The sequence below is a fragment of the Halichoerus grypus genome, chromosome 1 (genome assembly GCF_964656455.1).
Source record: "Halichoerus grypus chromosome 1, mHalGry1.hap1.1, whole genome shotgun sequence".
Classification (NCBI taxonomy): Eukaryota; Metazoa; Chordata; class Mammalia; order Carnivora; family Phocidae; genus Halichoerus; species Halichoerus grypus.
The window spans coordinates 89,134,547-89,149,185 of NC_135712.1; the positions used below are offsets into that span (position 1 = coordinate 89,134,547).

The 14,639-nt window shown below is 36.4% G+C and overlaps 1 protein-coding gene across 2 annotated transcripts in view; it reads right to left on the minus strand.

Moving 5' to 3' along the window:
• The window catches only part of NAALADL2 (N-acetylated alpha-linked acidic dipeptidase like 2), a 1,303,067-nt gene that overhangs the window by 672,400 nt on the left and 616,028 nt on the right, over positions 1 to 14,639 (minus strand). For both annotated transcript variants that reach the window (XM_078069051.1, XM_078069053.1), the window contains one exon: positions 12,067 to 12,568. In XM_078069051.1, coding sequence (XP_077925177.1) covers positions 12,067 to 12,568 — 502 coding nt within the window. The remainder of the gene's footprint in view (positions 1 to 12,066; positions 12,569 to 14,639) is intronic.

A 14,639-nucleotide genomic window follows, 5' to 3' on the forward strand; every position in this document is an offset into this window, starting at 1 on the left:
GAAAACGCCCACACTTATTTTATTTTTATTGAAGGTAAAAACCACCTGCACACAGTTCTGTTCAAAGAAAAATGTTCAGTTTCATTTTTCTCTCACAGATAGAAATGTACTCCATAGAATTGGAACTACTCCTTTTGTTTCTTGTTCTCAGATTTTGATTTGCATACTTTAGGACATGTTAAGGTGCTCTCTGTGACTTAGAAAGTTTATAAAAAGGTAATTTGATCTCAAATCATAGTTTTCTTTCTTTATTTCTAATACTGAAAGCTGCATAGCCTTCTGAGAAGTGAGCCATGAGTGGAAGACATTAGCTTGTCTTATAATAAAAAAGTTCCACAGGGGATGAGTTACATATTATGACATTGTGAATATAAGGCTCATTTGGATTTAACTCATTACTACATCATGTTGCACAGGAAAGCAATTTTTAAGCAATATAAGTGCACTTCATTTGTAAAGGACCCAGCTATAACACACAATCAGTTATTGAAGACAGAAACTGATTTCCCAAATCAGGCATATAAAATTTAATATATTTGCTCCAGTTATAATGAAAGGGAAGAGAAGTTGAATGCCTTTTTTTGTTTTCCCCAGATAATAAGGACACTTTATAAAATTTGGAAAGTGCATTTTTGCTTGGGGAGTTGACTACATTTTTGATGCCACAACTGAATAAAATTAAAATCTTTAATAAAATATTTGAAATACCTGTTATACATACAGAATTTCAACTTTTATCCTTACATAAGTTTAATAGTATTACATAAAAAATAAGATCTGAAATTTATTAATGAAATAAGGATAATAATGGGCACTATTTTTTTTTCATATCAGTAACAGCTTTCCATATTGTTCAGTTTAATCCTAAAGGCTGACTAAATTATTCTATGGGAAAAAAAAAAAAACAACCAGCCAAATTGTATTGGTTTATTTAAGCTCCCTAAATCTGTATGTACTATTACTTAGGATTCTCCAGAGAAAGAAAACCAACATACATACATACATACATACAGAGAGAGAGAGAGAGAGAGAGAGATTATTTTAAGGAACTGGCTTACACAACTGTAGAAACTTGACAAATCCAAAATTTGTGGGGCAGACCAGAAGGCTGGAGTCCCAGGGAAGAGCTGCAATTCAAGTTCAAAGGCAATTTTCTAGTAGAATTCCCTCCTCTTTCTGAGACCTAAATCTTTTTCTATTAAGGGCTTCAACTGATTGGATGAGACTCACCCGTTAATTACCATAATGAAGGTAATCTGCCTTACTCAGTCTACTGATTTAAATGTTAATTTCATTTTTAAAAAATACCTCCTGCAGGGACACTTGGGTGGCTCAGTCAGTTAAGCATCTGCCTTTGGCTCAGGTCATGATCCCAGGGTCATGGGATCGAGTCCCACATCAGGCTCCTTGCTCAGTGGGGAGCCTGCTTCTCCCTCTGCCTGCAGCCCCACCCTGCTTGTGCTTTTTCTCTCTGACAAATAAATAAATAAAATCTTTATTAAAAAATACCTTCTGCAGAAATATCTAGAATAATTTGACCAAACATCTATGCCCTGTGGCCTAGCCAAGTTGACACATAAAATTAACAATTACACTGTAGTTATAAGCATCTAAAATTTGGAAAATAAACTTATCTATCCATTCTGTGATAGTTTCCCAGGATAGAGGCAATGAGGAAGAAGTTTTCATCACCCATTTTTAGGTACTTGAATTACTAGACAACGTTACTTTCTCTCCTATCAGCTGGAAACACCTATTTGAAAAATTTTTAAGTGACTGTAATAAAGTACTTATTTTGATTTGGTAAATATGCATAAATCATCTATTTTCCAATATATTTTCATTTAAATTTCCCCTGTAACCACCCTGATGAGATTATAGGATTGATACTTTTATCCACAATTTTCGAGCATTTTGCTTAATTTCTAAAGCACGGATTGAGATTTTCAAATTGCATATCTCAAAGGGCCATGTCTGCCATTTGAATCTTGATTTCGTTGACATTAAAAAGGAACATGAAAGAGAGAAGTATGTAATCAGTTCCCAACCTTTCTGTGTTTAACTTATACTTCACTCTACCGAATGTGATCATTACCAACTTTTCTATCGCTAGAGTGTCGGGAAGTCAAGTGAATCCACAGGAAACTGACATACTTTATCCTCAGAGAAAAACGTTTGTTTTTGCCTTGTACTACATCTGACTGATCCTGTTTCTTTTTTGAAATGAATAAGATCAAGAAGTGAACGGATAAAAAAGCATATTATAGTCAATGCAGGGAAGATTTAAGAAAGCTGTGACAAGTCTTAAGGTTAAGCCATTTTCAGGATAGGTAGCCAGTAAGCACAAATGACCTTGATATATTTAGTGGAAATATTTCATTGACCATAGAACATAGTCACTGCAAAAGAGTCCTTTCATTATGTAAAATATATTCCTCCCACTAAGAATGCAACAAAAGTCAAATTTGAAAAACTAAAGTATCTGCATCTTGATCCTTAACAATTTAACACAGTCTTGATGTTTTATATCAGATTCAGTAAAAAAGATTAAGAAAAGAACAGGTGTTTACTAGGAAGTTGAGTAACCTAATCTTAGTATGTAACTTTGAGAATAAAAAAAATTTATGGTGCCTGGAAGGGAAAGTGGGCAAGGGATGGGGAGGGAGGCAGGACGGAGAGGGCAAGACAGCAGGGAAGCAGGAAGAAAGCAAACCTTCTAGCAGAACTGGCCCTAGACTAAGACAACCCCTTGCTGGCAGAGCATAAAAAGACCTGTGATGGGATCTACTTTGTTCCTCCATAAAACCTGCGATCGCAGAAATTACCTTTTTGTGAAATTTTTACTTTCACTTCTTGCTAGCAAAAAAATGTTCACCACATTAAACAGAATATTATTTAAAAATGTAGAGTGACTGGCAGAGTGCCTGGAATATAGAAGATATTCAGCATATGTTTACATAAGGGAAAAGCAAATCCTCTACCATCAAAATAAAAAAAAAAATAGCACAGACTATGACAATGTAGATACTTCCTTGGAAGTATAGGGTTCTTGCTGCAGTTAGCTGGCCTGATAAAAGTATGAACTTTCCCCCTTCAGGAGAAATTCATTCATACAATTTAAATGAACTAATTCTTGTGATGTGATCCAGTATAGGGATAACATAGAACAAGAATGGCAAATCCTCTGATCAATTAACAGAGGCTGCCAAGAGTGTAGATAAAATATACTCAGAAACCAAAGTCATTTGTGTGTGTGTATGTATGCCATAATATATTATATATACATAATATATATACACATTACATTATATATCTAAAGTCACATATACGATTCTAATTTCAAATTCCAATAATATAGATCAATAACCAGAAACATACATACTTTTTCTAAAAAAAAGAAAAAAAAGAAAGAAAAAAAAAGAAAAGAAAAGAAACCACATGCAAGTGAAGTCTTTATCAAGAAGGTCTAGATATTCCGGGTTCATTCTCTCCCACAGTAAAGATTTACTGAGTATTTGCATGCCGGGACTCAAGTACTGTGCCAGACTCTGTGCAGGGAGCAGAAAGTGATTCATGCCAACAAAAAGAAAAAAAAAAAAAAAAGAAACTCTGTAAGTTACAAGGAGAGAGAGAGAACTCAACTGGTAGGAGATCGAAAAGAACATGAGCCAGACCTCAAAGGATGCCTAGTATTTGAACAGGTCAGGATTGATAAGGTCACTGCAGACAAAAGCCCCTGTCAATAATCCTGATTCATCCTATGGGGCATGCTGGTCTTGCTCTGGTCAGATGCCTAAAGAGTGAGAAGAGCATAGCTTTCATTGGTCTGTCCATCCAGTCAGTTAAAAGAATTAATGTCATTCAGCATAACACTGAGAAACTCTGAGTGAAGCAGTTCCTTTATCTAAAGTCCAGAGCAATAAAATACTATGCATAATTAAGCAAATCTTATACTATGTATTCTTTTTGTGATTAAATTTAAGACAATGTACATTTGTTATCTAGAGAGATCAATGATAGAATAGCTAATTGCTTCCTTTAGGAACTGTCACTCTACTACTGTTAAATTCATTCTGTTATCATTTGCATAAATTGAATTATGTGCACTTTTGTTATACATTTACATGTTTTTCACCAATTAAAGTGCCAGTTGCTGTATCGCCTTCTTCATTTCTCCCAACCTTCCTGTTTTCATTCTAACACTGAAATTGATGAGGAACAAAAAAAATACGAAGGGTAGGAATGACAGAGACCAAAAAAATAATACACGACAGAGGAGGACAGACAGATGGCTGGAAAGTGCATCTGGAGACTATGGGAAAACAGTTGCTGACTGCATCACCATCATCAAGCCTTGCCTTTGTACAAAAGCATACTAGCAAAAGAGAGAGTCCTGTAGCATCAGAAGAAAGAAAAATCAGGGATTTAAAGGAGTCTTTCTAAAGCTCTGAAAACCATAAACAGTCCACGGGCTTCCATGAACTCCACAGCCAGCTTTTCTTTAGGTGAGGACTACCTTGCCTCCCTCATTTAAGACTGAAGAGAATGTGTAGTTGTCAGCTTTGTTGAACAGGAAACCAGATCAATCATAGGGACTATAGTGCTCTTAAACAGAAGGAAGAAATCATGGGTGACAGATACGGAAAGGGAAGGATGACAAAATGAAGACACACTGTGAGCACAGGAAAGACAATAATATTATAACAGGTAAACAAATCTAGTGTCTGGGTTAAAAGAATGGGACAGAGAACCAGCACTACTGTTTACTATCTTAGATCAAGGGATGGTAAGTGAAGGCAGGTGAACAATGATTTAGGTGGAAGACAGAATTATAGATTTTATCTCTAGATAGCTTGAACGGAGATTTTCTCCTTTCAGGTGATCAACTTATTATAAGAAGGTATCATCAGAATATAGTAGATGCTAACAAGTAGGGTTCTAAGATTTTAGACTCCTTGGAAGTATAGGGTAGCTATGAGTCTAGGGTTCTTGCTGCAGTTAGCTGGCCTGATAAAAGTATGAACTTTCCCCCTTCAGGAGAAATTCATTCATACAATTTAAATGAACTAATTCTTGTGATGTGATCCAGTATAGGGATAACATAGAACAAGAATGGCAAATCCTCTGATCAATTAACAGAGGCTGCCAAGAGTGTTGGGTTGAGCACTCTGAGGTAAGGTCTGGGCAAAATGAAAAAGAGGGTTATGACTATCATAGACACAGAAGGGGCATAACACAGAAAGTGGCAGTACGTGTGCAGCAAATTCACCAGTCCTTTAGTTCAATGTCATTAAGGCCAGGTAACATAACCAAATAGTGTCGATGGCAAAGTTTAACTGGTGCTATGAAAGGTACCACTCAAGTTACATGTATTACTAACTAAATATACTATTGTTGACAAAAGGCATTGAAGGAGGAGGAAGAGGAGAAAGAAGAAAAAGAAGGGGAATGAGGAGGAGGTGAAGCAGCAAAGCAGTAGATGATTTTTAAAAGTATATTTCAGAAAAAGAGAAAAATAGATTTGAGAATCCATTTCAATTTAGTATATCAACAAGTAATTACTAAAATATAAAGTATATGAAATAATACTGAATGCTACCTAGGTTTTCAGATTAGATCTTGTTCATCAAGATACAGCTGAAGAAAATTTATATTTCCTACCTATATTTGAAGAGATCATTACCAACTAAAAAAAATATGGTGTTTTCCTTATGTTTGTAAAGAACATTCACAGCATAACTTAACTCATGCTTAATTGCTTGTACCAAGCCAGACAGTGATGAAAAATATTGCCCCTGTCCAGATAATGCAGACATTTAAAAATAGATAAGCCCCAGATAGCTTATTGTTCATTTTATTTTGTTAATAAATGTGTCTACTAAATAAAATCCAGAAAGATGGGGTACCATACATAAAGCAATAGACTATTTTACTATTATAATATTTTAAGTTTCTCAACTTGTAAAGACCATGGAAAGAACCTGTAAAAACCATGGGGAAATTCTTTAAAAAGTAATTCATACATGTAAAAAGAAATGCAAATGGTCAATTAAGATATAAAAAGTTTGTCAACATTATTTTTGGCCTATCAAAACAAATAAAGGACTGGAAGGTTGGCAGCTCTGAAAAGCAATTTGGCAAGACAAAGCAAATAACTAAACAAATTTAAACTCCCTAAATCTGTGATTTGTTTCCAGGAATCTATCAGAAAAGAATAATTAAGGTAGCAAAGACGTATGTACAAGAATCTTTGTAGAGACAACCTAAATGTCCATTTATAAGAAACAGGTTCAATAAATTCATGACATCTATATAATGGAATACCAGCAGTATTTTCATATAATGATTTAAGTCTATACTTATTGGCTTGAAAAATGATTCTAAATATATTGTAGGCAAAAAAACATTCTAAAGCAGATAACAAAGGAACAGATGTGTTATAATACAATTTTGGTTATTGATTGGAAAAGAAAGAAAGAAAATGATGAAAGAGGATGATAGGAGTATGGGTGGTTTTTACTTTATTAATTCTAATTTTCTCTATATATTTTACTTGTAAGCAAGAAAAACAACAATGTTCTTTCCATTTAAAAAAGAACAAAAAATGCCATGTTAGCCATAATTAAAATACAGCACATGTTTTCTTTCTCACCATTTCACAGTATCTATAGCTGTCAAAAGTCAACACATTCCTGCATTCAAAAATATACTAAACCTCATTAGTTCATCCATTTCAAATATCTTATTATTAGAGTATTATATTTGGTAACTAAAGTTTGAAGTTTTTAACATACTTTATTCAGCAATGTGCTTATGATCTTTAACACACAGACACACACACACACACACACACACACACACACAGGTCATTCCCTCAACAATATATGTGATAAATATGTGAGAAAGGCTCAGTGACTTCATTATATAATATACATACAACATTATACCTGTCACACTGAAGCTTCTTCTAAGCTAAAGAGTTCTCTCAACAGCTCTAGGTTAACACGTTTTATACAAGGTGACTAGCATCCCAACTGGCCAAAGCTGATTAGACCAGGGATAAACACTTGACACGGAGTCACAAATGTCTCTGGCCCTCAAAATAATATTTCATTCTGGGGAATAGGAATGGTAGAATCATATACTGGGGGATATAGCAGTTGGTATTGGGAGAAGAAAAAAAAATAAGGCAGACAAAAAGTAGTACAGATGGAAAGGGAGTTAAGTCACTTTGGTGTTTCAACACTTCAGTGAAAATCAGAGGAGTATGGCTATTGAGGTCCCTGGAGCTAACTGGATCCAGATTCTATATGAATAAGGCCTGATCAAGTGAATAATTCCTATTCATAGATTATTGTATGGGCCCACCCTTCTCTTTTGATGCTTACAATAAACTTGCATTGTCTAAGTGGTTACTGTTCCAACGCACCAAAAGCATACAATAAAACAACTTTTAATGGCCTATTTTGATTCTGACCCATCAGAATATATCTGCTATATATCTGAATATACCCGGTTGGCTTACACAGAAGATATGTGGAAGAAATAAACCAATAATGTAAAAAAGTGAAGGCATTTTTTCAAATAGCAAAAGTTACACATAGAAGTGACTGAGAGAATCATATTAGAAGATTAATACACACACACATACATTTACACATGCACTAACGTGGTCTTCATATTCCTATGCTAATCTTGACCATGTCTACAAATGGGATCAAGTGTAACTAAACTTCTGATTGGTTTTCTTTTATTTGGCCAACATACCAAGTACTTGGCTTAAGGTGGTGTATTATGTGGGCTTTATTATGGGACAATTAGGTTCTTAAATTAGGATATACAGTCAATATGTCTATCAGTGATTCCCTATGAATCATTCAAATATGTACTTTTCTATAATACTAAACATAAAAATAGCCCACGTGTAACCTCTATATTAGACAACTTTTAACTCAGGGAATGGAATCATAAAGTACTTTTCTTCTCTTCCATTTACATTTATTCATTGGGACTAGTTTTTTTCCTATTCCTAGATTAAAACAAAACAAAACAAAAACAAAACTCCATTAATCCTGGTGACTGTTATGTGACTTGACTTCCTCTAGTGAGCAATTAAAATGTTCAGTGTCATTTAATAGTCAGAACTTTGAACTTTTTCCCACTTTTGACCATCTTTAAATTGGAAGCCCTAAAGTCAAAGAAGGGAGGGCAGTCAGCTTCTTTGCTTTGCGTGTCTCTAACTTCGTGGCTGAAACGGAGCAAGTGAGAATAGGTAAAGCAGGAGCAAAAGGTTCTCACTTGACAGATACTCTCATGAACTGGCATGGTACCTTCTGAATCTAGCTGGAGTTGTCAACTAAATTTTCCTATTGTGTCTGCCTTGTGGGTTCTTTGGAGATCCATTCATCCCACACCTGGGACTTCTAACATTCTTTTGATATGGGTAATACATTCTCCTCCAGCTCCAATACTTACTCCTTCCACAGCCCCATATTTCTAGCTCTATCTGATAAGTTCTTTTTAGCCATCCAGGAAGCTTTACTGGAAAAGATCGGTAAGACACCTCCCTTCCACATCTCTTCTCTCTCCGACCCCCAGTCCGTTTGGGCTTCGTAACAAAATACCACAGACTGGTTGGCTTATAAACATTTCTGATAGCTCTAGAGGCTGGGAAGTCTAAAATCATAGCACTGCAGATTCAATGGCTGGTGAGATCCCTCTTCCTGGTTCATAAAGAATACCTCCTCACTGTGTTCTCACATGATAGAAGAACTAGGGAGCTCTGTGGAGCCTCCTTTTATAAGACCACCAGTCTTATTTATGAGAGATACACCTTCATGACCTAAACACCTCCCAGAGGCCCCATCTCCTAATACCATCATGTTGACCATCAGGATCACAACATATGAATGGCAAGTGGGGGGGTGGGAAGGGGTACAATCCTAGTGATCCTCTCCCTCCCATTCATTCATATTCATATTCTCTGTCTGTCTGTTTATCCGTCTGCCTGGATAGAGTCCATAGAAGCAAACTTTGCCATAGGCCACCCAAAACCTCTCTTTTCTACTTTTATCAGCAACTAACCAGTCTATATCTTTTCACTTAGATGTCTCAGTGACATCCTTTTTTCACTGGACTTGAAGCTTCCTCCTTGAGAAGAAATTGGGACTGAACACCACTAGCAGCTCTCTCAAAAAAAAAAAAAAAAAAAAAAAATCCTCTTTATCCACTTCTCTATTTCTTAGCATTCCCAACCTTTCATAGGTTAAAACTGGGTGATCATCTCAGAGAATTATGCCACCCTCCCCACCCCCAAGTTCTGCATGCTGGTCCCAGTGAGAAACACAGTATCAATTGTCTTCAAGCTTCAGCTTTAACTGAGACATCAACAGTGTACTTTAACATTTTTACAGTATCTGGTTTTGACATGAGTTGTCATTTTTTTTTTAAATCAGAAAACAGCATATCCTCTGAGTAACTATAATTATATAACATAAATATATTTTATAATATATTATAAGTAGGTATTAATAATGTTTTGAATATAATGATAACATGAAAAATATAAATGGTAAGTCAAGTGATTTTTAAAATACATAATATAATTGATCAATTAAATACAGATCTGTTTCTCACTTATTCAGGCATTCATTTCTTCCCTTAGAAAAATACTTATTCAATGTCTGCTACACAACAGGAGTCTGTTGCAGGGCTGAGCAAATTTGGTCCATTCCCTCATGGAATCTGCAATCTAATCTATTATAAGAATATCTTTTATATTGTACCATTTTTGGATGTTTGGAAAGAACTGACATGGTCTTAGAGCGTGGGCAGAGATGGAAAATCAATAGAGAAGAGAGAGAGCAACTGATGCACAAAAAACAGTGGGCCAATATGAGCTCAAAACTGATACAAATTGACGAAAAGTAGCAATAGGAAAGAACCTGTGACATACAGAGTTAATGCTAAGATGTCTTAGTAAATGCAGGAACTCATAATAAGGCATGTCATTAGCATGACTATTAGGGAAAAGGTTGTTTTGGATGAGGAGATGTTATTTGGAGAAAGTAACTGTAAACATATTTGTACCAAAATATTGATTAAAGAAAAATCTCTTATCTCAAGAAAAATATGTGGCTATTTGATGGAGTAGAGTCGTGAATATTGACAACCACTGAATACTGCCTGGCAATATAATTGCTAGTGGTTATATTTTTGTAGCTAGCTTTGAAATACACATTTTGTTGATTTTCAATTTTAAAAGGAGAATATACTCCTTACTGTCATGCAACTCCTATTCTGAGGAAAATAATGAATATTTTTATTTAATTATACATTTAAAATTTTAGAACCAGCTGCCTGTTTGCAAAAAGGACATAAATCTGTTTTTAAAGTTGTCTACAATGCTGGGGGAAAAAATAAGGCAAAGAAAGCCAGAGAAAGAAAATAAATACATAGGCTAGTTAGTACACAAAAGGCATAGAGACCCCTCCCCCTCCTCCAGGGAGCTGAACCCTTCAGAAAGAGTTTCCCAGGCTCTGAGTCAGCAGTACCCCTGCTGGGGTCAGCCAGTGGGATAACCAGTAGGATACTGCAGAAGAGGAGAAAAGGAGAAGCTGTGGTACTTCTTACTTTCTCTCTGCCTTCAGTAGCTGCGGCTACATCTCCACCCCCCTGCACTTGTGTATATAGAAAGTTCCAGCTTCCACCAAGTTACCCCAGCCCCCTTTGTCTCTCCAGCCTAGGCTTAGTAATGGCTTCTTTTCTTTGGGTTGCCTCACTGTCCCAACTGCCCTCTTAGATTTTACCTTTGATGGAGTAATTTCTCTCCTTTCAGTGCCCTCTGCTTTAAATATTCAGAGAGTTTTCTGTTGTCTGTTAGATCCTGACTGCTACAATCACTCATTGTTAAGATAATGGCATATTAATTCTATTAAACAATTAATACCATACTATAATACTATATAAACAATTTTACATAGAGAAATATCATGGGAAGTCTTACTATCTGCATATTACATGCTTATTCAACAGTGAAGAGCAGACACAGAAAGGTGTAGGAAACAAATTGCCATTAGTCATTCAGACGTGATCTTTAGGAAGAGAATAATAACTCAACAACAACAATACACATGACATTTCAGCACATATTCAATGATACATTTTCAGTGGGTATGCTCACTAGAAGATCCCTAAAAATGCACATATGCCAACAGCTTGGCAGTAATGAGCCAGTGTAATCCAGGAAGAATATCCTGGGGAAGTAGTATCCCTCTCTCTCATCTACCCATGAACAACATATATGATTCACTTAGGACTGTCCTTTCTTGGCACATATGGAAAATACATGGGAAAGCTACTATTCCAATTCTTCATTTCATTAAAAATGTAAACTAGCAAACCCTTTATATGGCAATAGTGAAACTTCTCCCAAGAACTCAGAATTAATGCCAGTTAAAGAATATTTTCTTATCATTTAACTTAAAAATCAACACATTCTGGCTAAAGAGGTCATGTGCAAACTTACCCTAGAGAGACAAATGAACTTTTAGAACTGCCTGATATATGGAACCCAATGTTTTTCAATAAAAATGTGCTCACTGAGAAGCCCAAGGATGCAGGAAACCAAATACTATCAGTGCTTCTAACCATAAGAGACAGTTACTTCAGCCCATAAAAGAGTTTTATTTCATTCTGCTGTCATTAAAATTTTCAATCATATGGCCAATGCCCTAGTTTTTATGACACATATATCCAGCTGTCTTTGCATCTCAATTTGGCCTACCTGGGCTTCCCAAGAGGGAGAATATGCAGTACCTGGAATCTTTTAGTCTCCACAGTAGTTGTGGTTCTTATTATCAATTAATAAAACAGCATCATAAATTCATATTACAGTATCATAAATCTGAAATGTGCACCCTCTCTGTGAAGGGTATGTTGGTAAGTTTTGTTGCTCAGCTTGCTGGACTAACCTTAAACCATGGCAAAATCACCAACTCAATACTCCCTGTGAGACATCTTTCCCAGGAAATGCATGCCACCAACATCCATTTCTTCTCCACCTACCTGAAAGACTTCTTAATATCTTCTGCTTGGATTGTCTGGAGAATCTCTTGGTATAACTGAAGATCAAGCATTGCTGAAGATGTAGCATTTGAAGGACACTTTTTAAGTGCATAATAGCCTATCAAAATCCCAAAAATAAATAAAACGATGGCTGTGCAAAGTATTTTTAAAAGGCGGCAAAAGTTGCAGGGGTTGCTCTTTGGCACAGATCTTGTGTAACGGGTAACATAGTCAGACTCTTCTTGAAGTCTCTGAAACCTTCCTTTGGGTGAAGTTGCTGGTTGAATGGAATCAAGATTGAGATCTGCAGTCTCTGGATTCTCCAGGTTCTGATTCTCAGCACTATCTAGTTGGAACTGGTCAAAACCAGGCTCCTCCAGCTCCTTTTCCATGTCCCACTCTAAGTCAAGGGCAGTGGCTTGAAGGTCATCATTGTCTAAGTACTGTGAGTGTCCTGGTGCTCTTTGATCTGCATTGACCTTCTGATAGGCCATCTTTTTACCTGTGAAAATAAGGGAAGCATATTTTCTTAAAATAAGCTGTAAAATTGAATAAAGGAAACTTCATTTAAGTTGGAGTGGGGAGACCAAAAGGGGGAGCTCTCACACCCTGCCCTCAACCAATGACAGATCCCAACAGGAAGAGACATACCTTGCATTCCCAACTAGAAGAAGCTTACTTTACTACCCCAGCAGGAGAAAGGAAAATGTTCTCCCTGTTAGGCAACAAGCTCGGCAAATAGGAAAATACAACAACTCAGCCAATGAGAAGCCATCACCACCCTGAACTCTCACTTTCCTTCATTCAAAGCAGCCCTCCCATCTTTCTTCTTTTCTCAGTAAAGTGACAGTCCTCTCCATTGATCTCCAGACTTGCCTATGGTTTGCCATAGTTTGCAGGTCCTGCAATTCCTCTGCTATTCCAGAAAAAAAACCATTTGCTGGTAGAATAATTGGCTGTTTACTTTTAAGGTTGACAAAACAAATAATAATGAAAATCTCCATGGTGAAAACAAAAGAAAGCAGCAATCCATTTTAGATGCCCATAAAATTTTAGTGATTGTATTCAGGGGAAATATATTGTCCCTACAGAAAAATCACATATTTGTTAATTATTTAATCTTCTGTTTTGCTGTTGATGTTTGTTATAGGAAGAGAAGACAAAAAAAATAAAAGTAAAATAAAAGTAGAAGTTACTTGGAGAAACTGTAAGACAACATAAAATAGACACACACACAATTATTCCTTTGAAGCTCAGGAGAATAAAAAAGTCACAAATGTACAAGTGTATTGAGGATAATATGTTATAATGAAGGCAAAATTTAAGCTTACACATTGTCAAAATCACTTTTAAGAAAAACTAAGGGCAGAAGCAATAAAGCTGTGGTTTAGTAAGTTAAGGAGGAAAAAAAAAAAAAAAAAGACCCTGGGATGATTTACATTATCACAGCTATTTTTTAAAAAGGTTCTGGATAGGGGCGCCTGGGTGGCTCAGTTGGTTAAGCGACTGCCTTCGGCTCAGGTCATGATCCTGGAGTCCTGGGATCGAGTCCCACATCGGGCTCCCGACTCACCAGGGAGTCTGCTTCTCCCTCTGACCCTCTTCCCTCTCGTGCTATCTCTCATTCTCTCTCACTCAAATAAATAAATAAAATCTTTAAAAAATAAAAAAAAGGTTCTGGATAGACTAGAAATAAAAACTCAATGGAGTAGTGATGCTATTGAAACACAAGAAGCAAAATATGGTATGTTACATAGTCACGAGTTATCAAAAGGATTGGAAACTTGGACGCCTGGGTGGCTCAGTCGGTTAAGCGTCTGCCTTCGGCTCAGGTCATGATCCCAGGTTCCTGGGATCGAGTCCCGCATCGGGCTCCCTGCTCTGCGGGGAGCCTGCTTCTCCCTCTGCCTCTGTCTCTCTCTCTGTCTCTCATGAATAAATAAATAAAATCTTTAAAAAAAAAAAAAAAGGGATTGGAAACTTTAAGTATACTGCAGAAGACCAAATGTTCCATGGAATTAGTGACATGAATTGGCCTGGATCACTGAACTTTAAGTAAAAGTCTGGGATGGCACCTTTCCAAAAAGGGAAGCCTTTTGCCAGCCAGGAGAGTTTGATTTCATAACCTTGCTATAGGAGTGGCAGATGGAGATTTTCTCCCCTACACAGTTTTGGATGACAGTTTGTTATATCCTGCAGAGTGGTATTAGGCTAACTGGGCTAATTAACTACAAGTAGTCTTCAGTCTGAATTCAGTAACCCACTGGTGTATTATGGTTGCAGATTAGGAGTATTTATACTTAAATTTTCTGTGTATTAGATTTGTCATCCCAGCTGGATTCTAAGGTCCCTCACTATGTTTTATGATTTTTCTATGCGCCCCACTGTGGTGGGTAAAGAACAGAGCTCAACAGACAACTGACTAGCTAACTGCCTTAGGGCCAGTGGTTAACAAGTAAACTCTAATAAAAAGATACAAACAGGGATTTCATGAAAGGGAGTGGCATCATGCACAGAATCATAGATATATACAACTCTAATCTGAGCTGGCAGAGGTCCATGTTAATTAAAAT